The sequence below is a fragment of the Kogia breviceps genome, chromosome 14 (genome assembly GCF_026419965.1).
Source record: "Kogia breviceps isolate mKogBre1 chromosome 14, mKogBre1 haplotype 1, whole genome shotgun sequence".
Lineage (NCBI taxonomy): Eukaryota > Metazoa > Chordata > Mammalia > Artiodactyla > Physeteridae > Kogia > Kogia breviceps.
This window is the reverse complement of record NC_081323.1, coordinates 76,117,435-76,141,068: the sequence shown is the minus strand read 5'-3', so window position 1 is coordinate 76,141,068 and position 23,634 is coordinate 76,117,435. Positions and strand designations below refer to the sequence as shown.

Below are 23,634 nucleotides of genomic sequence, written 5' to 3'. Positions count from 1 at the left end.
TTTGGTAGGTCAATGTTTAGTTTCATAAGGAACTGCCAAACTTTTCCAAAGTGGTTGTACCATTTTACATCGCCACCAGCAATGTATAAGAGTTCCAGTTGTTCCATGTCCTCACCAATACATGGTATTGTCAGTCTTTTTTATTTTTGTTATTCTTCTTTTGAGTTTATTTGCACATCTTTTTTGAAATATCTATTGCTTATATTTTAATGGGTTGTTTGTTTTATTGAGTTATAAGACTTCTTTATTCTAGATACAAGTCCTCTATCAAATATATGTATTGTGAATATGAATATTTTCTCCCATTCTGCGACTTGCCTTTTTTTCCCTTTCTTTCTCCCCCCTCCCCCTTAATGGTGTCTTTTGAAAAGCAGAAGTTTTTAATTTTGATGAAGTCCAATTTGTCACTTTTTTCCTTTTATTATTCATGCTATTTGGGTTTTTTTGAGAAAATTTTGCCTACCTTAATGTTGTTCTATTAGTATCTATTGCTGCATAATAAATTATCCCAAAACTCAGCAGCTTAAAATGACAGATGTTTATTTTCTCACTTTCTGTGGGTCAGAAATCTGGGAGCAGCTTAGCTGGGTGGTTCTGGCTTAGGGTCTCTTAAGAGGTTGCAGTTGGCAAAGGTCAACTTATCTGAACACTTTATTGGGGGAGGATCTGCTTCCTAGAGCACTCACCTGGTTATTGGCAGGATTCAGTTCCTTGAGGGTTGTTGGACTGAGGTCCTCAGTTCCTCACTGGCTGTTTGCTGGACGTCCCCTCAGTTCTGCCACATGGGCCTCTCATTGGGCAGCTACCAACATGGTAGCTATCTTCCTCCAGAGCAAGGAGTGGGGGTGCTGGGGCAAGATGGAAGCCACATTCCTTTTATTTTCTTTTTTTGAGATTAACTCACTTTATTTTATTATTTTATTTTATTTTTTGGCTTCACTGTGTGGCTTGCAGGATCTTAGTTCCCCGACCAGGGATTGAACCCAGGCCCCAGCAGTGAAAGTGCCGAGTCCTAACCACTGGACTGCCAGGGAATTCCCCAAGATTAACTCACTATAAAAAAACCACTTTTATAATATTTTCTAATTAGAAATAATTATGGATTCACAGAAGGCTGCAAAGAAATATACAGGGAAATCTCATGCATTCCTCCTTTGCCCATGTCCCTTCCCCTGAAGACAACATCCCAAGGAACTGACACTAGCACAATCCATAGAGCTTGTTCAGACCTCACAGTTATACACACACTCATCTGTGGCAGTCTAAATTTGCAAGTGATATCCTAGCACCTCTGCCTCACTCTATTCACTGGAAGAGAGTCACTATACCCAGCTCACCCTCAAGGGTAGGGGGTTACAGATAGGTTGGGATAGCAGGAAGTCGGTTCACTAGGTTTTTTGGATTTTTTGTTTTTTGGCCTTGCTGTGTGGCTTGCAGGATCTTAGTTCCCTGACCAGGGATGGAACCCAGGCCCCCCTGCAGTGGAAGTACAGAGTCCTAAATACTGGACCGACAGGGAATTCCCACTAGGGACCATTTTAGAGGCTGCCTACCACAGGTGTGCAATTTTCCTTCTGTGTCTTAGAAGTCTTAAAGTTTTAGCTTTTGTGTTTAGGTCTTGATTCATTTGGAGTTAATTTTTGGCATTGGACTACAAGTTAGGGAAGAATATACATTTCTATATTTTATTAAAAATAAAACTACCAGGTAGGATTTCAATATAATAACGATCAGAGTCTTGTCATTTTCATGCTGGTGAAACAAGGGATGTCTTAAATTTTCACATGATCTAATACATGCCCAATTTAAAAAAAAAAAAAAGGCCAGTAGCAAAGTATGAATTCTAAATTAGAAGAGAAATAGTGGGCCTTTATAATTAAACCAATGGATCAAAGGAGGAAGAATAAACTCTATTAAAGAAGCAAATTGGAAATATTCCTTTTATTGTCCTGCCATTCCGGGCAGTGGGTTCTCCTTAAGAACAGCAGCTTCCGGGGAGGGTCGCTAGGGTGCAGCTGGCCTGCAGGGGAGTGGGATTCAGAACACCTGCAGAAGCCAGTCATGCTCAGCAGAGTGGAAAGAAACGCTAGACTTGCATGCTCAGGTACAAGGCTTTGAGTACACTTTGTACTCTTCCTCCTTCACAGGAGTATTATCCTGTGTGACTCCACTGAGAGAAGGGTACACCGAACCCTTTCTGAGTTCAGTGAGGACCATATTCGAACCTTCCAAATGATTTATTTCCATTCTGGCTTCCTTTCTTTGTCAACCTCTACTTTGCTTTTTCTTGCCGCTTGTTCTTAACTATTTCTTTTTATCTCTTTTTTGCTTCTGAGATTTAGCACCTTTATCCTTTTTTTTTTTTTTTTTGCTGCTTTGGGTTTTCGTTGCTGCGTGCAGGCTTTCTCTAGTTGTGGCAAGCGGGGGCTACTCTCCGTTGCAGTGCTCGGGCTTCCCATTGCGGTGGCTTGTTGTGGAGCACGGGCTCTAGGCGTGTACGCTTCAGTAGTTGCGGCACCCGGGCTCTAGAGCTCAGGCTCAGTAGTACTGGCGCATGGCCTTAGTTGCTCCGCAACATGTGGGATCTTCCCGGACCAGGGCTTGAACCCGTGTCCCCTGCATTGGCAGGTGGATTCTTAACCACTGCGCCACCAGGGAAGTCCCTATCCACTTCTATTTACAGTTTAAATGATGAGGATTATAATTTGAAGTTGTTGGCTTCGTTCCCTTGTTATAGGGCAGCAGGATTCCCCTCTGACTGTTCTTGGAATGTTGTTGACTTTCCTCATTTTGAAGACAGCAGGGACCATTTTGTAGACCCTGTAATGGACCTGTGTTGGCTTCTCTGTATTTGTATCGTGTTTTCCCAGCAGATCCTCTTTCCTTTTCTCTCTCCTTCCCTTGCCTTTGAGGCTTGCTAATCAGGTGTAGGTGATTTCCTATCAGACTTGAAGCTTTTGCAGAATTAAAGCCACAGAAGAGTGTTTCCTCCTCTGCGCACTTCAAGGAGACAGAGGTGAAGGGTTTCCCAGGGGAAGCAGTCTTAGGAGACTTTGCAGCTGACCCTTCTTTGTACCAGTCCTGCTAGGAGGGACAGTGAAGCTAGACAGTCTCCTCTTTCTTCTCCTGTGTCTGGACCTTGATGTTCATGTTCCTGTTTTTTTCTAGGCTCTTGCTCTTGCAGAACTCACAAGATCTCTCTTAAAGAAATTTGTAGTCAGAACTTTGTGCTGTGTTTTTATTCAGGAAAGAAGCAGGAAGAGAAGAGTATTGTCTCCTAGGAATCCAGCCCTGGAGAAACGTGAGTCCAGTTTGTCTTCTGTTTTCATTGTCATTGTTGTGTATTTATCAGTTAACAGTTTAATATTCACTGAATAAAAAAAATTTTTCTGCTGTAACCTATGTGGCATGCTTAAAAATCTCAGGTTCCCCGAAGAATAGCTGTTCTTTTTTTATCATAAAATATACTATAATGCATTGACCAGAAACCATAGTCCTAGTCACAGGAAGCCTCTTTGACTCTCCTCTGATTCAGAAACCTCTCAGACTCCACTGGGCATTGTTTCACTGCTTGGAGGGCCCCAAACAGACTCACCCCTAAGACCAAAGCCACCCCAGGTGACGCCCATCTAAGCCCAGGAAGCTTTGCTCTGTCGGCTTCCTTAACCTCTGTACCAGCTTATATTTGTTCTTACACAGGTGAAGGTAAGAGGTCAATCCCAGCAAAAGAGGAAGTTGGTGAAGGTGATCTTAGATGCCTCTTGTGAGACACTTAGATGGAAAAGTTGGAAGAGAGTTTGGATGAGCAAGTTTTTCTCCTTTTATCTAAAACCAGACCTCCTAAGGTTGGCCATGAAGGAAAACTTGTTTTTGTACTTTTGGAGCTGGGGGTGAGAAGGGGTTGTCAGCTGTGGCTTCTTTACCAGTTGGCCCTCTGCTTCCCCAAGATGGACCTGCTTGAGGTCGGGTGGGCAGGAGTCCTGTCCTGAGACACAGAAGGCAGTGGTCCAGTGGTCGGGACCAGGCCTGGAAGCTGCCATGTCTAAGCACAGACCTTTCCACCAGGATTTCTTCCACCCCCGTCCTGTCCCCCTTCCTTGCAAGGGCCAGATGTGAAGGATCCAGAGTCCATTCTCCAGCAACGATTTTTCTAATGTACACAGTTCACTTTGAAGCAACTGAATTTACTCAGCAGATTTCCCCTCTGTCCCCTGGAGCTATGAGAATTTTGACTTTGTATGAATCATGAGTCACTACTGGTGGAGACAATGAAAAAAAGAGGGAACCAGAAGTGAACAAGGAGGCAGAGAATTTTACAGTGTGGGTTGGGAAACGCTAAAGGAAGCTGAATTTGTTCTGCAGTATAAGCAGGGGATTGAAACCCATGTAAGCTGAGGAGTGGGGGGCATATCCTCTGGCACGAGCATTTAGTGGGCAAAGTTTAGGTCATATAATCCAGCTCCATCTGCTAGGGAGGGCATGAAGAAAGAATCAGTCTTCCATGTAACTTCAGTATAATGTTTGTGTATGGCTGGTAGCATAACTGGCACCATCATGGACCCTTACAGTTTCTCCTGTCCTTCCGCTGACCCTACCCAGGACTGTACTGTGCAGTGACTCACTTCTCTGTCATCAAGGGCTTTGTAGTTAATAGACATTGTTTAATAATCATTAGTACCAGGTAGCCTCTATGCTCTGTTAGTCCCCAAACAATGATGAAAACCCTCCCCTGATGTATTCCCGGCACCCACGAGACTACTTACCCATTCATAAATCTTGTCTTGGGAGTGCACGCCCTGTTTCCAAGCACCTACTCCCAAGCGCTATAAAATTGTCCCAGTGGCCCCTTGGTGGTGGGAAGTGCAGCTGCAAATGCTTCTGGATTGTTGTCCACCCAATCCAGATCCCACCCTCTGAGTAAGTTACCTATGATAAAGTTACCTATGATAAACATTGATTATACAGAGCTGCCTGCATCATTTTTCGGTCTCAAGATACCTTCTCAGTTTGGTGGGCATTTTTCGTTCCCTCTGTCCTCCAATAGTTTGTCTCAAAAATCCTGTCTTTGGAAGCAAAATCTGTTTTTGGAACCACAGTGCAACCCAGGATGCAGGTGTCAGCAATTCTGAGTCATAAGTCAGGACTAATGTTCATCTGGGTCTGTGAAAATCAGTCCTCACTTTATTTGAGGAAATGTACATTTCCTTTCATATTTGAGGCTCATGATCTGGTTGAAACTATTGCTGATATCAGTGGTTGGAAAGAGGCTAAAGGTGCTGGCTTTTCAAATGTGAGCAATAATGATTTTTCTGATCATCCCAACGAGACAGGGAACCTCTTGAGGATGGTGCCCATTCTGCATTTCCCAGGACTTGTGCTAGGCACAGAGAGGCACTGTAGATTGGCTTCATCTTCGAGGCTTCAGGAGCTTGTCAGTCATACTCAGGAGTCTTGCCCATTCTCCGTTATTTGTGTTGCCTCCTGTACATTCTTTTTTAAAAAAAAAAATTTTAATTTAATTTTATTTATTTTTTTATACAGCAAGTTCTTATTTGTCATCAATTTTATACACATCAGTGTATACATGTCAATCCCAATCACCCAATTCATTACACCACCATCCTCACCCACCACGGCTTTTCCCCCTTGGTGTCCATATGTTTGTTCTCTACATCTGTGTCTCAATTTCTGCCCTGCAAACCGGTTTATCTGTACCATTTTTCTAGGTTCCACATACATGCGTTAATATATGATATTTGTTATTCTCTTTCTGACTTACTTCACTCTGTATGACAGTCTCTAAATCCATCCACGTCTCAACAAATGACCCAATTTCATTCCTTTTTATGGCTGAGTAATATTCCATTGTATATATGTACCACATCTTCTTTACCCATTCGTCTGTCGATGGGCATTTAGGTTATTTCCATGACCTGGCTATTGCAAACAATGCTGCAGTGAACATTGGGGTGCATGTGTCTTTTTGAATTATGGTTTTCTCTGGGTATATGCCCAGTAGTGGGATTGTTGGGTCATATGGTAGTTCTATTTTTAGTTTTTTAAGGAACCTCCATACTGTTCTCCATAGTGGCTGTATCAATTTACATTCCCATCAATAGTGCAAGAGGGTTCCCTTTTCTCCACACCCTCTCCAGCATTTGTTATTTGTAGATTTTCTGATGATGCCCATTCTAACTGGTGTGAGGTGATACCTCATTATAGTTTTGATTTGCATTTCTCTAATAATTAGTGATGTTGAGCAGCTTTTCATGTGCTTCTTGGCCATCTGTATGTCTTCTTTGGAGAAATGTCTTTTTAGGTCTTCTGCCCATTTTTGGATTGAGTTGTTTGTTTCTTTAATATTGAGCTGCATGAGGTGTTTATGTATTTTGGAGATTAATCCCTTGTCCGTTGATTTCGTTTGCAAATATCTTCTCCCATTCTGAGGGTTGTCTTTTCGTCTTGTTTACGGTTTCCTTTGCTGTGCAAAAGCTTTTAAGTTTCATTAGGTCCCATTTGTTTATTTTTCTTTTTATTTCCATTACTCTAAGAGGTGTATCACAAAAGATGTTGCTGTGATTTATGTCAAAGAGTGTCTTTCCTATGTTTTCCTCTAAGAGTTTTATAGTGTCCAGTCTTACATTTAGGTCTCTAATCCATTTTGAGGTTATTTTTGTGTATGGTGTTAGGAAGTGTTCTAATTTCACTCTTTTACATGTAGCTGTCCAGTTTTTCCAGCACCACTTATTGAAGGACTGTCTTTTCTCCATTGTGTATCCTTGCCTCCTTTCTCATAGATTAGTTGACCATAGGTGCATGGGTTTATCTCTGGGCTTTCTACCTTGTTCCATTGATCTATGTTTCTGTTTTTGTGCCATTACCATATTGTCTTGATTACTGTAGCTTTGTAGTATAGTCTTAAGTCAGGGAGTCTGATTCCTCCAGCACCGTTTTTTTTTCCCTCAAGACTGCTTTGGCTATTCGGGGTCTTTTGTGTCTCCATACAAATTTTAAGATATTTTTTTTCTAGTTCCGTAAAAAATGCCATTGGTAATTTGATAGGGATTGCATTGAATGTGTAGATTGCTTTGGGTAGTATAGTCATTCTCACAATACTGATTCTTCCAATCCAAGAACATGGTATATCTCTCCATCTATTTGTATCATCTTTAATTTCTTTCATCAGTGTCTTATAGTTTTCTGCATACAGGTCTTTTGTCTCCCTAGGTAGGTTTATTCCTAGGTATTTTATTCTTTTTGTTGCAGTGGTAAATGGGAGTGTTTCCTTAATTTCTCTTTCAGATTTTTCATCATTAGTGTATAGGAATGCAAGAGATTTCTTGCATTAATTTTGTATCCTGCAACTTTACCAAATTCATTGATTAGCTCTAGTAGTTTTCTGGTGGCATTTTTAGGATTCTCTATGTATAGTATCATATCATCTGCAAACAGTGACAGTTTTACTTCTTCTTTTCCAATTTGTATTCCTTTTATTTCTTTTTCTTCTCTGATTGCCATGGCTAGGACTTCCAAAACTATGTTGAATAATAGTGGTGAGAGTAGACATCCTTGTCTTGTTCCTGATCTTAGAGGAAATGCTTTCAGTTCTTCACCATTGAGAATGATGTTTGCTGTGGGTTTGTCATATATGACCTTTATTATATTGAGGTAGGTTCTGTCTATGCCCACTTTCTGGAGAGTTTTTATCATAAATGGATGTTGAATTTTGTCAAAAGCTTTTTCTGAATCTATTGAGTTGATCATATGGTTTTATTCTTCTATTTGTTAATATGGTGTATCACATTGATTTGCGTATATTGAAGAATCCTTGCATCCTTGAGATAAATCCCACTTGATCATGGTGTATGATCCTTTTAATGTGTTGTTGGATTCTGTTTGCTGGTATGTTGTTGAGGATTTTTCATCTATATTCATTAGTGATATTGGTCTGTAATTTTCTTTTTTTGTAGTATCTTTGTCTGATTTTGGTACCAGGGTGATGGTGGCCTCATAGAATGAGTTTGGGAGTGTTCCTTCCTCTGCAATGTTTTGGAAGAGTTTGAGAAGGATGGGTGTTAGCTCTTCTCTAAATGTTTGATAGAATTCACCTGTGAAGCCATCTGGTCCTGGACTTTTGTTTGTTGGAATATTTTTGATCACAGTTTCCGTTTCATTACTTGTGATTGGTCTGTTCATATTTTATATTTCTTCCTGGTTCAGTCTTGGAAAGTTATACCTTTCTAAGAATTTGTCCATTTCTTCCAGGTTGTCCATTTTAGTGGCATAGAGTTGCTTGTAGTAGTCTCTTAGGATGCTTTGTATTTCTGTGGTGTCTGTTGTAACTTCTTTTTCATTTCTAATTTTATTGATTTGAGTCCTCTCCCTCTTTTTCTTGATGAGTCTGGCTAATGGTTTATCAATTTTGTTTATCTTTTCAAAGAACCAGCTTTTAGTTTTATTGATCTTTGCTATTGTTTTCTTTGTTTCTATTTCATTTATTTCTGCTCTGATCTTTATGATTTCTTTCCTTCTGCTCACTTTGTGTTTTGTTTGTTCTTCTTTCTCTAGGTCCTTTAGGTAGGTGTAAGGTTAGATTGTTTATTTGAGACATTTCTTGTTTCTTGAGGTAGGCTTGTATAGCTATAAACTTCCCTCTTAGAACTGCTTTTGCTGCATCCCATAGGTTTTGGATCGTCGTGTTTTCATTATCATTTGTCTCTAGGTGTTTTTTGATTTCCTCTTTGATTTCTTCAGTGATCTCTTGGTTATTTAGTAACATATTGTTTAGCCTTCATGTGTTTGTGTTTTTTACGTTTTTTTCCCTGTAATTCATTTCTAATCTCATAGCGTTGTGGTCGGAAAAGATGCTTGATATGATTTCGATTTTCTTAAATTTACTGAGGCTTGATTTGTGACCCAAGATATGATCTATCCTGGAGAATGTTCCGTGTGCACTTGAGAAGAAAGTGTAATCTGCTGTTTTTGGATGGAATGTCCTATAAATATCACTTAAATCTATCTGGTCTATTCTGTCATTTAAAGCTTGTGTTTCCTTATTAATTTTCTGTCTGGATGATCTGTCCCTTGGTGTAAGTGAGGTGTTAAAATCCCCCACTATTATTGTGTTACTGTAGATTTCCTCTTTTATAGCTGTTAGCAGTTGCCTTATGTATTGAGGTGCTCCTATGTTGGGTGCATATATATTTATAATTGTTATGTCTTCTACTTGGATTGATACCTTGATCATTATGTAGTGTCCTTCCTTGTCTCTTGTAACATTCTGTATTTTAAAGTCTATTTTATCGGATATGAGTATTGCTATTCCAGCTTTCTTTTGATTTCCATTTGCATGGAATATCTTTTGCCATCCCCTCACTTTCAGTCTGTATGTGTCCCTAGGTCTGAAGTGGGTCTCTTGTAGACAGAATATAGATGGGTCTTGTTTTTGTATCCATTCAGCAAGCCTGTGTCTTTTGGTTGGAGTATTTAATCCATTCACATTTAAGGTAATTATCAATATGCATGTTCCTATTACCATTTTCTTAATTGTTTTGGGTTTGTTTTTGTAGGTCCTTTTCTTCTCTTGTGTTTCCCACTTAGAGAAGTTCCTTTAGCATTTGTTGTAGAGCTGGTTTCATGGTGCTGAATTCTCTTAGCTTTTGCTTGTCTGTAAAGCTTTTGATTTCTCCATCGAATCTGAATGAGATCCTTGCCGGGTAGAGTGATCTTGGTTGTAGGTTCTTCCTTTTCATCACTTTAAGTATATCATGCCACTTCCTTCTGGCTTGTAGAGTTTCTGCTGAGAAATCAGCTGTTAACCTTATGGGAGTTCCCTTGTATGTTATTTGTTGGTTTTCCCTTGCTGCTTTCAATAATTTTTCTTTGTCTTTAATTTTTGCCAGTTTGATTACTATGTGTCTCAGCGTGTTTCTCCTTGAGTTTATCCTGTATGGGACTCGCTGCGCTTCCTGGACTTGGGTGGCTATTTCCTTTCCCATGTTAGGGCAGTTTTCAACTATAATCTCTTCAAATATTTTCTTGGGTCCTTTTTCTCTCTCTTCTCCTTCTGGGACCCCTATAATGAGAATATTGTTGTGTTTAATGTTGTCCCAGAGGTCTCTTAGGCTGTCTTCATTTCTTTTCATTCTTTTTTCTTTATTCTGTTCCACAGCAGTGAATTCCACCATTCTGTCTTCCAGGTCACTTATCCGTTCTTCTGCCTCAGTTATTCTGCTATGGATTCCTTCTAGTGTAGTTTCCATTTCAGTTATTGTATTGTTCATCTCTGTTTGTCTGTTCTTTAATTCTTCTAGGTCTTTGTTAAACATTTCTTGCATCTTCTCGATCTTTGCCTCCATTCTTTTTCCGAGGTCCTGGATCATCTTCACTATCACTATTCTGAATTCTTTTTCTGGAAGGTTGCCTATCTCCACTTCATTTAGTTGTTTTTCTGGGGTTTTATCTTGTTCCTTTATCTGGTACATAGCCCTCTGCCTTTTCATCTTGTCTATCTTTCTGTGAATGTCGCCTCCTGTACATTCTTGTAAGGTTCTTTAGCCCATTCCATTTATCTCATTTTAGGTCCTCTAACATCATTTGTTTGTCTGTTGCTGGCTTTCTCTCCATTTACAAATGGCTCATTCTCCATGTTCAGTGGAACTGCACTGCATTAAGCACTGCTTCTCTGCTGATAGACTTCTGTCTTCTAGGCTTTTATAGTGAGCCTGCTTAGCCATGTAATATTAGTTTAATTCCCTCTGGACCAGAGCCAAATGGGTGTTTCTGAGGCACAGAGAGTGGGATATGGGGCTCCTTGGAGTTCGCTGGCTTGGTGGGAATTTGACAATTTATGAAACCTGTTTCCATCTGCTGGTCTCCCAAAGAATGGGCAGACTTTCTTCTTTCACTATTTCTCTAACAATTAGCGATGTTGAGAATCTTTTCATGTGCCTGTTGGCCATATGTATGTCTTCTTTGGAGGACAGTCTGAATTCTTGCTGAAAGTCTTTGACATTTCCTGGGTCCACATTTCTTTCTTTCTTCCTTCCTTCCTTCCTTCCTGCCTTCCTGCCTTCCCTCCTTAGCTCCTTCCTTCCTCCCTCCCTTCCTCCTTCCCTTTCTTTCTTTCTTTCTTTTGCTGTGTTGGGTTTTCATTGATGTGCACGGGGTTTCTCTAGTTGCATCATTGCAGTGTGTGGGCTTCTCATTGCAGTGGCTTCTCTTGTTGTGGAGCACAGGTTCTAGGCGCAGGCTCAGTAGTTGTGGCACACAGGCTTAGTTGCTTCCGTGGCATGTGACATCTTCCTGGACCGGGGGTCAAACCCGTGTCCCCTGCACTGGCAGGCAGATTCTTAACCACTGTGCCACCAGGGAAGTCCCCACGTTACGTTCTTAACAATGTCTAACCTTATTTAATTCTGCTTAATTTATCCACCTCTTTTATGTTCTCTCTGTGCATTTGAGACCCAAGTTTCAGTTCTTTGGCCATCATTTAGGAGCTGTATGACCTTGGGTAAAGCGTTTAACTTCCTTATACCTCTGTTAGTTAATCTGTGAAATGGATGTATTAATATTGTTCCTGCAGAAAGGCATGGGACTAGCCCCAGATAATGGCTTTGAGTTTCCTTCCAACTTCATAATATATGGTATTGATTCTGTTTCTCTGTTATAGTCATCATTGCTTGTTAAGGATTTTAATTTTAGGATAATAGCACACTAAATTTGAATTGTTTTATTGAAAATAGTAATCTACTCAATTCTGTGTTCTCAGTAACTGCTTAGATTCAATTCTAATTCATGAAACATTTAATTTTAGCACCCACTGTGCTGGAAACAGAAAGATAATTCAGTCAAGGTCCCTACCCTGAAGGAACTCACATTCTAGGAAGGGAATGGGAATGATTAATTAATTCTCTGAGGGGGTTATGAAGGAGCTAGGAAAATAATTTATTCTGAACCTTGAAGAACAAATAGGGATTTTCCCATTAGACATGAGTAATTAGGTGATTTCAGGCAGAGGGAACAGCATCTGCAAAGGTACAGAGAACTAAAAAATCATGACATGTTTAAGGAACAAGAAGTCCTCTGTAATCCTTGAGCATAAGGTGTGTGTGTATGTGAGTGTATGTGAGGGGAGAAGAGCAATGGGGAAGAGACTGGTGAAATAGAATTCAAATCATGAAGGGCATAAATGAATAACAGAGACATTTTGTTAATTTATATGCTAATGATGAAGAATGGATGAGCAAGGGCATCATGAGGTCTGATGTGATTAACCTGATTTGATTCTTCAGTCCTCAGCAGCCAAACCTGAACACAGGCAGGCACAGCAGTATGGTTAAAATTTAAGTGCAAATGACTATGTTAACAAAAAAGTCTTTACCTTAAAATATACGTACTGAAATATTTTTGTATGAAATGATATGATTTGCTTTGAGATAAATCAGATTTATCTCAAAGGTGGAAGTGTGTGGGTGTGACACTGTGATTTGTAATAGACATATATTTGGTCCTGTCCCATTTCTGGCACAGAGCTCCTAAAACCCTTGGGATTTCCTATGATGAGAGGGATAAAGATGTCTCTTATGTTAATGAGGTGACTTTTGGACCCACCTACGGATGGGGGCTGTCTGCCAAGAGAGCCAACCATGTGATTAGAGGGTTGGAGCTTTTGGTCCCACTGCCCTGACCTCTGGGGAGGGAAGAGAGGCTGAAGGCTGAGCTTAGTCACCAATGACCAATGATTTAATCAATTATGCCCTTGTAATGAGTCCTCCCTAAAAACCGAAAAGGATGGGGTTCGAAGAACTTCTAGGTTGGTGAACACATGGAAATTTGGGGAGAATGGCATGCCTGGAGAGGGCATGGAAGCTCCATGCCCCTTTCCACATACCTTGCCCTGTACATTTCTTTCATCTGCTGTTCCTGAGTTATATCCTTTTAGAGTAAATCTAGTAAAGTTCTGTGAGTCACTCTAACAAATTAATCAAACCCAAGGAGGGGGTTGTTGGAACCTCCAGTCTATAGCCGGTCAGTCAGAAGCACAGGTGATAATCTGGACTTGTGGATTTGTGACTGGCATCTGAAATGTGTGTGTGTGTGTGTGTGTGTGTGTGTGTGCACGTGTGTGTGTGTGTATGTGTGTCGCGGGTGGAGTGGGGTCAGTCTTGTGGGACTGAACCGTTAACCTGTAGAACCTGATGCTCTTCCTATGGGTAGATAGTGTCGGAATTGAGTTGAAATGTAGGATACCCTGCTGGTGTCCGAGAATTGCTTGGTAGTGTGGGAGCCCTAACCGCCCCCAATGTTGGAATTGGGGTGCAGAACCTTTTATAGTGGGGTTGATAAAGCAAGATTTGCTATGATTGTTGAAGCAGGATGATAAATACATGGAGTTCATGTATTTATACTTTCTATTTTTGTATGCATTTGAAATTTGCCACAATAAAAAGTTTAAAAAATGGTTAGTTGTGGGTATGTAATTCACAATTTTATCATTTATTCATTCATTCAACCTTCAGAATTAATTGAGCATCTACTCAAAAGAGGTTCAAAACAATAGGTGTTTTAGAAAATTTTGGATCTTAGTATAAAGAGCTTACAATCCAAGAGTGGAGGTGCTATGCACATAACTCAATTTAAGATAAGTTGGAATATTATGAATTCCATATCTTAAAAAAACAGATCTACATGAAGTACTGTGGAAGTTTTGGGGAGAGATTTTTTTCCAGCTCAGGGGAATCAGGGAAGACTTAATAGTGAAGATGGCATTTGAGCTTTATTCATTCACTTAATTCAACAGATATTACTGAGTCCTACTGTGTGCCAAATACTGTTCTCAGTCCTAAGGATCCAGCAGTGAACAAAGCTGATAAAGATCCTACTCTTGTGAAATTTACATCCTAATGGGAACAGATAGACAACACATAATAAACTTAAGTTTTATCATGTGTTAGAAGATGAGAGATGTTACAGAAAAAAGAAGTAGGGCATCATGAGGGAGGTTAGTAATGTCGGGGGTAAGGTTAGGGAGCGGGGGTTACAGCAGTAAACAGGGTGGTCAGGTTGACATTTGGGCAAACTCTTGCCAAGGGAATTGGCCAAGTGGATATTCGCGTGAAGAGCCTTCCCTCCGAGGGCACAGCTGGAGCAAAGGCCCTAAGTGGGGAGTCTGCCTGGTGTATTTGCAGAGCAGCAAGAGGACCAGCGAGGCTGGAGCAGAGAGAACGAGGGGGAGAGGAGTTGAAAATGAGGCCAGAGAAGTAATGGGGAGGGCATGGTGGTGGTGGTGCCAGAGTTGGGGGGCAGACCTCTAAGTAATCATCAGAACTTTGGTTTTTACTTTTAGTAAAATGAGGAGCCAGTGAAGGATTTTGAGCCAGAAGTGTAGCATGATTTGCTTATAGCTTACAGTGATTCTCTGGCTGTTATGTCGAGAGCAAATACTGGGGTGGGGACCTTTTAGGAGGCTTTTGGTATAATCTTGCCAAGAAACATTGGTGACTCAAGTTAGAACAATAGCAGTGGATGTGGTGAGAAGTGGTCATATTTTAGCTAGAGCTTAAAGGCAGAACCAACAGCATTTCTTGAGAGATTGGATGTGGGATTTGAGAGAAAGAGAAATGTCAAGGGTGACTAAAGAATGGAGTTGCCATCAAGGGAGAGAAGGAAGGCTGCAAGAATGACAGTTTTCTGGGGGGAGGGAAGAGGGAGAGTTCAGTTTTGCATATGTTAAGTTTGGGATGTTTACCAAACATCTGAGTGGAAGTCAGGTAGGTAAGTTGGAGTTTTGAGTTTGGGAGAGAAAACTGAGCTGCAGGTGTACGTTTGGGAGTTACTGTCATAGAGACAGCATTTAAAGCCATGAGCCTGGATGAATTCGTTCATCTAGGGAGTGAGTATAGGTAGAGAAGACCAAGGACGGACCATGGGCCATTGCAACATTAAGAGAACAGAAGAGAACCAACCAGCAAAGGAGCTTAGCCTCAAAGAGCCGATGATCTGTGAACCTGGGAAGTCAGTCCTCTAAGCTGAGGGATCAGCTTGAACAAGAGCGTGATGCCGGGGGAAAAAAACAAATTGTTGGTAACCAGGAGTAGATGTGTTTAGTATTCATGTTTTTTAAGAATAGTTTTCTGTTGAATGGAGACTTATTCACTTTTAGGTTGATAATGTTAATGCAGAGTTTAAGATTCTATTATCTAACTGGATTCATTAATTTATCTTCCCTTGCCTATTTTTATTGGGTCTCTAATGAAACTCAGATTTCCTGTTTGGAGTACTCTCTTGTAAGAGGTCAAATAAGGATCAACAATTTTTTTGGTAAAGGGCCAGATAGTAAATATCTCAGGCTTTGCAAGCTGTACAGTCTCTGATGCAGCTACTCAACTTGTCTGTTGTAGTAGGGAAGCTGCTATAGGCACATAAACGATGAACATGGCTGTGTTCCAATAACACTTGATTTCAGACACTGAATTTTGAATTTTATGTAATTTTAATGTTTCACAAAATATTATTCTTCTATTTTTTTCCCACTACTTAAAAGGTAAAAAAGTCATTCTTTGTAGGCTGTACAAAGGTAAGTGGCAGGCTGGATTTGGCCTACTGGCTGTAGTTTGCTGACCCCTGGCTTAAAAGATTTTTTTTTTCCAGGTCAACTTTGAACCAGATCATTCTGCCAAATGCATTGGTTTTTTTAAAAAAATTTATTTATTTATTTATTTGTGGCTGTGTTGGGTCTTCGTTGCTGTGCGTGGGCTTTCTCTAGTTGTGGTGAGTGGGGATTACTCTTTGTTGCGGTGCGCGGGCTTCTCATTGTCGTGGCTTCTCTTGTTGCGGAGCATGGGCTCTAGGAGTGTGGACTTCAGTAGTTGTGGCACGTGGGCTCAGTAGTTGTGGCTTGAGGGCTCTAGAGCTCAGGCTCAGTAGTTGTGGCACATGGGCTTAGTTGCTCTGTGGCATGTGGGATCTTCCCAGGCCAGGGCTCGAACCCATGTCCCTTGCATTGACAGGCAGATTCTTAACCACTGCGCCACCAGGGAAGCCCCAAATGCATTGGTTTGAAATCAGTTACAAAGTGGGTTGGCCAGACTCCTTTGAGTCTGTTTTCAGCCACTGTTTATGCTGATTTGCATTGTCTGTGTGGCGTTGTACATGACATATTAGTCTCTTTGATGGGTGAGTGGTCTGGGTAACTTCTAGAATCTAGTTCATATCCACGATTCTAGTCCAATGATTTTCTTTAAAAAAAAAAAAGAAAGAAATACTCAAAATTCTTTAGAAACTATCCTCCATAGTTTCTGCAGCACTGTGGTCTCCCAGAGTTTCTTCCCGTGACCTTTCCCTCTCATTTTCCTCTCAGGCTCCTGACTTGAATGTCCCGTTCCTGCGCTCTGTCCTCAGGCCTTTTCTTTCTCCCCTTTTCTACTCTCCCTGGTGACTTCCATCAGGCTGTGACTTCAGCTACCACCTCTGCACCAGAGAGTAACCCGTGTGTGTGTAGCTCTGACTTCTCTTCTGAGGTGGAAAGCAAGGTTTCCCATTAGCTAGAAGTTAAAATCCAAACTCCTGAGCCCGGCCCACACTAACTCCCTGTGCACTGCCTGGCAGCTGGACTGGGCTGTTGGGCAGCTTCCAGCACGTCATCCATTCTTCTGCTGCATTGCCTTTGCCCTTGCTCTTCCCTCTGCCAACATACCCTCTCTCCTTGCTGCGTCTCCCTCCCTGCTAATTCCCAGCACACCCCAAATTGATACCCCGCCCTTTGAGAACCCAATCAGAGGGCCACTTACTCTGCAAGGTTCAGCTTAATGCCTGTACTTCTTGGAAGCCCTGTTTCATAGACAAGGTTCAACGTTTCCTCTGTGTGCTCACGGTATCTTATGCACATTTCCATTGTAGCCCTTGGCTTATTGCTCTGTTAGGTCAAAAGTCCTTGAATATTGGTTGAACATCAAATATATTTATAAGTTGGTACCTTCACTAGACAATTCTTGGGAGCAGAGTTTGGGTCCCGCTAATCTTTGTAACCCCAGAGCCTGACATTTAGAAGATGCTTAATTTGTGTTAAAAAAAAAAAAGAATGATTCCATGAGGACATGCTTATATGGGCTACACTGACTTTGATACAAATTAAAATATATTGACAGTCATAGGCAAAATTAGACCTTTTTATGACTATATTTTATGTCTTTAACTATATTTATCTTTTTCTGTTGTAGGAGGAAAATTCTTCCCAGGATGGTCTCCCATTCAGAGTTGAGGAAACTTTTCTGTTCAGCTGATGCAGTGTGCTTTGACGTTGACAGCACAGTCATCAGAGAAGAAGGAATTGATGAGCTGGCCAAATTCTGTGGCGTTGAGGATGCTGTGTCAGAAATGTAGGAACAGTATTTATTCACCTTAGGAAATGATAAAGAATTGCAAAAGAAGAGTGACTTTTGGATGACATGCAGGACCAGAGCCACAATTCCCTGATCTTAGTCCCTGCCTATGAAACATGGGCACTAGGCTTTTTCCTCCATCACTGAGAGCTGAATTTGGTAGTGTATATCATCCAACCATCCATTTATACAAATATTTATGGCAAAAAAATATATGGTTGCCTCTGACAAACAAATATGGATGACATACTCTTAGCTTGGTCAGGGGAATGATGATAAGTAACCAAAGAAGATGACCTGGGGGGTCTCCAGGGGTCCAGTGCTTTGTGGCTAGAAAGCTAGTTATGGTTCAGAGTCTCTTCATGGATGCCTGGGTGAGAGTCCCTCCCTCCCTCCCTCCTGCCCTCCCTGTGCCACCTGCAGTCTCTAGGTCATGGGCCATTTCATGTTCAGCTTCCTTTGATGCAAGAGTACCTGGCCTTTGGTTTCTTTCTTGGTTTACAAACACAGCTTCCAAGGCACGTACCTGTGGATTGTATATGTGGTTTTCTTAGCTCACTGGATGGTGTATTTGTAGATGCAAGGGATAAAGGATTATCTTTACTGATGTCTTTTGCGCCCTGGTATCATTTGCTCTGCAAAATAGACTTAGGCTATTTTGGCTGCAAAATAGTAATGTGATTTTCAAGCAAACCTTCAGTAGTTTATCCCAGGCCTCACTCACTCCCATGGCCATGTACCACGTCTGTTATATGGTGGGGCACCTTCCTCATGCGTGGACCTTGTGAGGAGCGGGGGAGGGTAGGCGTGTAAACTTCGAAGACAGCACTTGGCTGGCCTGATTTTTGGGTCTTCCTCCTAGGACACGGCGAGCCATGGGCGGGGCAGTGCCTTTCAAGGCTGCCCTCACAGAGCGCTTAGCTCTGATCCAGCCCTCCAGAGAACAGGTGCAAAGGCTCATAGCAGAGCACCCACCGCACCTGACCCCTGGCATAAGGTAAGGGGCTCGCTGGTCTGGGTACACTGTCTCCCTATCAGCACCTGCATTTGGGGGCATGTCCTCCTGAGGGCATCTCACCATTACTTTAGAGCTCCCTTCTTTGTGCTTCCTTTGGTACTTGTATATGGTCTTGTCTGCTAGTTGGTCCTGCCCACGTCTGCCCTCCCTCTCTCCCCACAGAGAGCCTAAGCCTTCTCTCTTTCTTGTGTTTCTGGGTCCATGGGCAGAATAGAGTTGTAGAATGGTTTCCTAATGCAGTTAAGCCCCACCCACTAATTTTTAAGTGATTTTAGAAAAACATATATAAAACATTAATTCATTAGGCAGTATACCTTGTCTGGTGTACCTTGGGCAAATGCATTTGGAGAAAAAAATATATTTGAGTTTCCTTTTCATGTTTCATGTTTTCTCTTTTATATTAATCAGCATTTGGTATTTTATATGTTTTTCTGTTTTTATTTTTTCAGGGAGCTAGTAAGTCGCCTACAAGAGCGAAATGTTCAGGTTTTTCTAATATCTGGAGGCTTTAGGAGCATTGTGGAGCATGTGGCTTCAAAGCTCAACATCCCATCAACCAATGTATTTGCCAACAGGCTGAAATTCTACTTTAATGGTAAGTCTTTAATAGTAACATTTTCTCCTTCTTATCAGTTTTAGTATTCAATATCCTAGGTAATGTCTGTTGGAACGCGACTCAAGCAAGGTGGCATCAGAGTTAAATGTTGAGATAAAGGATTCTCTTTACTGATGTCTTTTGCACCTTGGTATCGTTTACTCTGCAAAATAGGCTTAGGTCATCATCTCTCCTACCTTCAGTATCCATATAATCATCTATCTGTATATAAATGTCTGTACTTAGTAAAATGTTAGTTCCTATGTAACCCACCTCACTTATTTTGTTATGCATCATATTTCACTTCTATGAAAGCTCTCATGTATCTGAATCAATTTAGACTCAGGAAGGAGAGTTAATTTGTGAGCAAGTTGCTGCACTTTAGCTTCCTTTGGAGGCACCTCCTGGCCCCTCTCTGGACCACCACAGAGCCACAGCTGTAGTTTTCTGTCATCTCAAGATGTCTCCAGTTATGTCAAGGGGTGGCTGACATTCTTAAAACCAAATAATATTAATTAAAAAAAATTAAATGTATTAATAGAACACTTTTTAAGGGTCTATAGATAGAAGTCTTTAAAAAAAGTAGAGAATAAGTGTGGTAATTACTATAAGAATGGAAATAACCCATCAAATATAAATTGGAATCTCCTCTTAGATGAAATTGTATATTAACATGTTTTAAATTAATATATTACTATTTCATGGTGTTCTGCCACCTCAAGTTTTGAGAATTATGACACTGGAAGCTTAGAGGATAAAATTAATTTACTCCAAGATGTTTATCATCTGAAGGAGTAACCTTGACAAGAGGTATTTGTAATTTAAAAGCAAAGCTTTTTCATTCTGAGGAGTAAGTGTGGAAGTCCAGGCTGTGTCACTTTACTGAAGGCTGTTTTTAGCTTTGTGAGTGACATGAAGGTGAGGCTATCATCTATGCAAAAGGCTGGCCCTACTGATACAATCCTGTGGATCTTTAACACTGTTTTAATGGCTCTTTTAAGGTGAATATGCAGGTTTTGATGAGATGCAGCCAACAGCCGAATCTGGTGGGAAAGGAAAAGTTATTAAACTTTTAAAGGAAAAATTTCATTTTAAGAAAATAGTCATGATTGGAGATGGAGCCACAGACATGGAAGCCTGTCCTCCTGCTGTATGTATTAAGTGTACTAATTTTTTTGCAGTTGTACTTTTACTGTTGACAGCTGACTTAGAACTCAGTACAATTTGCGAGAGTTAAACAAAAACCTGTATCAGCCTAAAATAAAAAACCAAAATAAATAAAACAAATTCAATCTCAATATATTAATTGACTTTTTGCAAACCCAATGAGGGTTGCAAATAAGGAACTTAAAAACCTTTTAAAACTTCCAAAGACCCCTTGTCCCTACAGGATGGCTGCCACCTCTTAGCCCAAGTATGTGCTCAACAAGGTTTGGCTTCATTTCCACAAATAATGCAGCTCTTATTACTATAACCAAAATTTTAATGTTGTTTTATATTTGATAAACTATTTCCTCATACGTTATCTCATTTAATCCTCATAACAGCCCTGTGAGGTAAAAGTATTATCTTTTCCTTTTTACTGATCAGGGAACTGAGGCTCAGGGAGGTTTGATACCATGCCCATATTAAGGCATTTTATTCTTCTGAATTAACATTGTTTTCTGAGACTAGCAGGAAACAAATGCTATATAGCCAATATCTTATCTTAAGTTAAGCCAATATATTAACTTATCACATGTCCATTTCACGTAGGACTATGACTATATTGTCTTGTTCTAACTTAAGAAAAACTGAACCAAAAATATAGTGGTGAACATTTTACTACCTAGTTTCCTGAGATCTAAAAATAGCATCTTTCTCTGTCAATGATTAGCATTCGTGGTTAAAGAATCTTTTGGGATCCTTTTAACACTACTTGAGTCAGTTCGAGATAACACATTCTTAGATGATTTATAGCTGATGTTGGGGTCGACTAAGTAGTGAACGCCGGTCTAGTTGAATAGCAAGGCATAAAATGCAAGGTTCTCTCAGGGGGCCCCCGATCCCGGTGTCCAGAAGGAGCAAAATTACAAATTTCAGATGACCCTACCAGTCAGAAAATGATACAGCCTGACTGAACCAAGAGAAAGTGGTGTGCAGCCCTGGAAGGTGGTTAGAGGAATCTGTGCCCTAAAGGACGGTTAGCAGCCTCCATGTGGAGGCCTGGCAGGACTTGGCAGGGTGTGTGTGTGTGGAATTTCTAGAGGGAGGGGAAGCAGCAGAGCACAGTAAGGCTGTACTAGCATGGTCCTAGGCACGAGTGAGCTTTCTCTTCAGCAAGAGAAGACCCCACGTACCAGGCACTCTGGTGTTACCTTTGGGTCCTGGGAAGCCCTGGAAGGCTTCTGGACAGAGAAGGAACAAGTCAGTGTGTTAGGACAGCTGAGTTGGTGCTGGCATGCAGAAAGGGCTGCAGCAGAGGCAGGGAGCTCAGTTAGGAGGAGGCTAAATTTAACTAGAAGGGAAGCATCTAGTTATTCCCCCCCCCCCTTGTATGGTATGAAAATAAAAATGAAGACAAAGGTCAAGTAAGAGAATTTTGTACTTCTCAATTAGTGTATATTGTGTCTGTAGCCTGGCAGAAAAAGAGAAAATACTATTTAAAAAGATCATTGACTAAAAGAAGGTATCACTGAGTAGAAATTAATGAAACAATGTAACTTTAAATAGTGAAAAGTAGAGTGCTGCTAACATACTCTGGGGTTGTCATCTCCTTCAGCCCAGAATAACATGCCCTCCTGGGAGGGAGTTCCCTCAGTTTCACCCAGGATGCCAGCCCCGAGATACCTGCTCTGGTCCTGATTCCAGGCCTCAGGCATTTCCACGGCACCACAGGCTTCTCTTTGATCTTCTTTTTCTGAAATTGTCTGGCCTGGATGTGATTGCCACCTAGTTTAGAACTCAGATGTTTACCAGCTGGTGTGGTTTTATTTTTGTAAGCAATTGTCTTGGTTTTAAGAGGGCTTCAGTTCTCCTGAAGCCCACAATGTCCAGCTGAATGCATCTGCAGCAGTGGTGGTCAGACTCATTCATTCTTGGGGCAGGAGGAGGGGAAGAGGCTCACAGGGAGCTGGGGAGGGAGGTGCCCCAGGTGAGGCTGGGCTCACCTCTCTTTGAATAGAGTTTATTCTTTTAAACAACACTTACTGCCCTAGGCTGCTGCTGTATCTTTCTCTCTCTCTTTTAAACTATTTCCCTTTTGTTCTCTTCTTAGGATGTTTTCATTGGATTTGGAGGAAATGTGATCAGGCAACAAGTAAAGGACAACTCGGAATGGTACATCACTGATTTTGTAGAGCTTTTGGGAGAACTGGAAGAGTAAGATCAGTTTTTATACAAGTTCATAACAACTTCAGGTTAATTTTTAAAAGTTATACAGTTTGATACTGTTTGCTTCCAATTGCATATTAGGACTTACTATATAAATTTAGTACTGATTATCTGTACTTCCAAGTAAACTATAGTTAGGGCTCATAGAACATTGTGGTTCATTTTTTTTTTTAAACTGTAGTTCTGGTATTATTATGACCATTTAATTACCTGGAGAGTTTTATAATTTAAATTCTTTGTGTATTTTCCTAGCTATATTTTATTTGAAGGCTTTTGAAGGTAGATAGTAAATTAAACACCTTCATTATTGGAAATATGGATTAGGCAGCTTTAAGTGAAATTGGTTTTCCCTTTATATATAAATAAAAGTTTATCCACATATCAGAACAGATTTGTAGAATTTTTAATTTTTTTCTTTTGAGCCACACCACGCAGCTTGTGGGATCTTAGTTCCCCGACCAGGGATTGAACTCAAGTACTCAGCAGTGAAAAAGCATGGCGTCCTAACCACTGGACTGCCAGAAAATTCTCAATTTGTAGAATTTTTAATTCTGCCTATCATGTATTTCAGTATCCAGTATTTTAAGTGTTTAAGTGTTTGAGTAGAAACGACCTCCGGGCAAGGAACCAAGGAGTCGAGACCCTCCTGAGCACAGGGCAGAGTGCTTGTCACAGTGAATCCACCACTCAGCCCCCGCCACTGAGGGAAGCGCTGGGCCAGAGGGATGGAAATGCTTTTACTACCTCTTGGTATTTGTCCTATAGGGAATGTTACAAAGATTTTTTAAAAAAGATAACCATGGCGCCTTAAACAAAAGTACTGATCTTAAAAAATGGATTTGATAATCACATGAACTAGGAGAACTAAAAACAAGTTTTACTTATCCCAAATGAATTTTCCCTTAATGAATTTTCCCTTAAATGAATTAAGAAGTAACTCCTCAGAACATATATGAACCATTTCTGTCTCTTACAGAGGGCTTGGGAGGACCTGAAAGCCCAGGTTCATATTTATTCTGAGTAGCGCCTTGAAAGGGACATTTCAGAACATGCTTTGAAAGTAGGAGATTATATTCTCTCCCTGGTGGGAAAGTTGGGGGGAAGACAGAGACACAGGTTTAGGAAGAGGCAGGCCATGAGTGGATACTATTGGATAATTAAGTAGAAAAGGCCGGAAGGGTTTAACATTGGGAGTTATTTGAAAAATTTATATTTTAACCAAATAATCAAATTTGGCCAAATTGTCAGATAATTATTTAGCCAAATAA

At 40.8% G+C, this 23,634-nt stretch overlaps 1 protein-coding gene across 4 annotated transcripts in view; it reads left to right on the top strand.

The window, feature by feature from the left end:
• The window catches only part of PSPH (phosphoserine phosphatase), a 46,571-nt gene extending 23,818 nt beyond the window's left edge, over positions 1–22,753 (top strand). For all 4 annotated transcript variants that reach the window (XM_059036711.2, XM_067013936.1, XM_067013937.1 and 1 more), the window contains 6 exons: positions 3,247–3,301; positions 17,220–17,378; positions 18,244–18,378; positions 18,849–18,994; positions 19,996–20,144; positions 22,251–22,753. In XM_059036711.2, coding sequence (XP_058892694.1) covers positions 17,239–17,378; positions 18,244–18,378; positions 18,849–18,994; positions 19,996–20,144; positions 22,251–22,358 — 678 coding nt within the window. In that variant the 5' untranslated portion in view covers positions 3,247–3,301; positions 17,220–17,238 and the 3' untranslated portion in view covers positions 22,359–22,753. The remainder of the gene's footprint in view (positions 1–3,246; positions 3,302–17,219; positions 17,379–18,243; positions 18,379–18,848; positions 18,995–19,995; positions 20,145–22,250) is intronic.
• Positions 22,754–23,634: the final 881 nt, after the last annotated feature.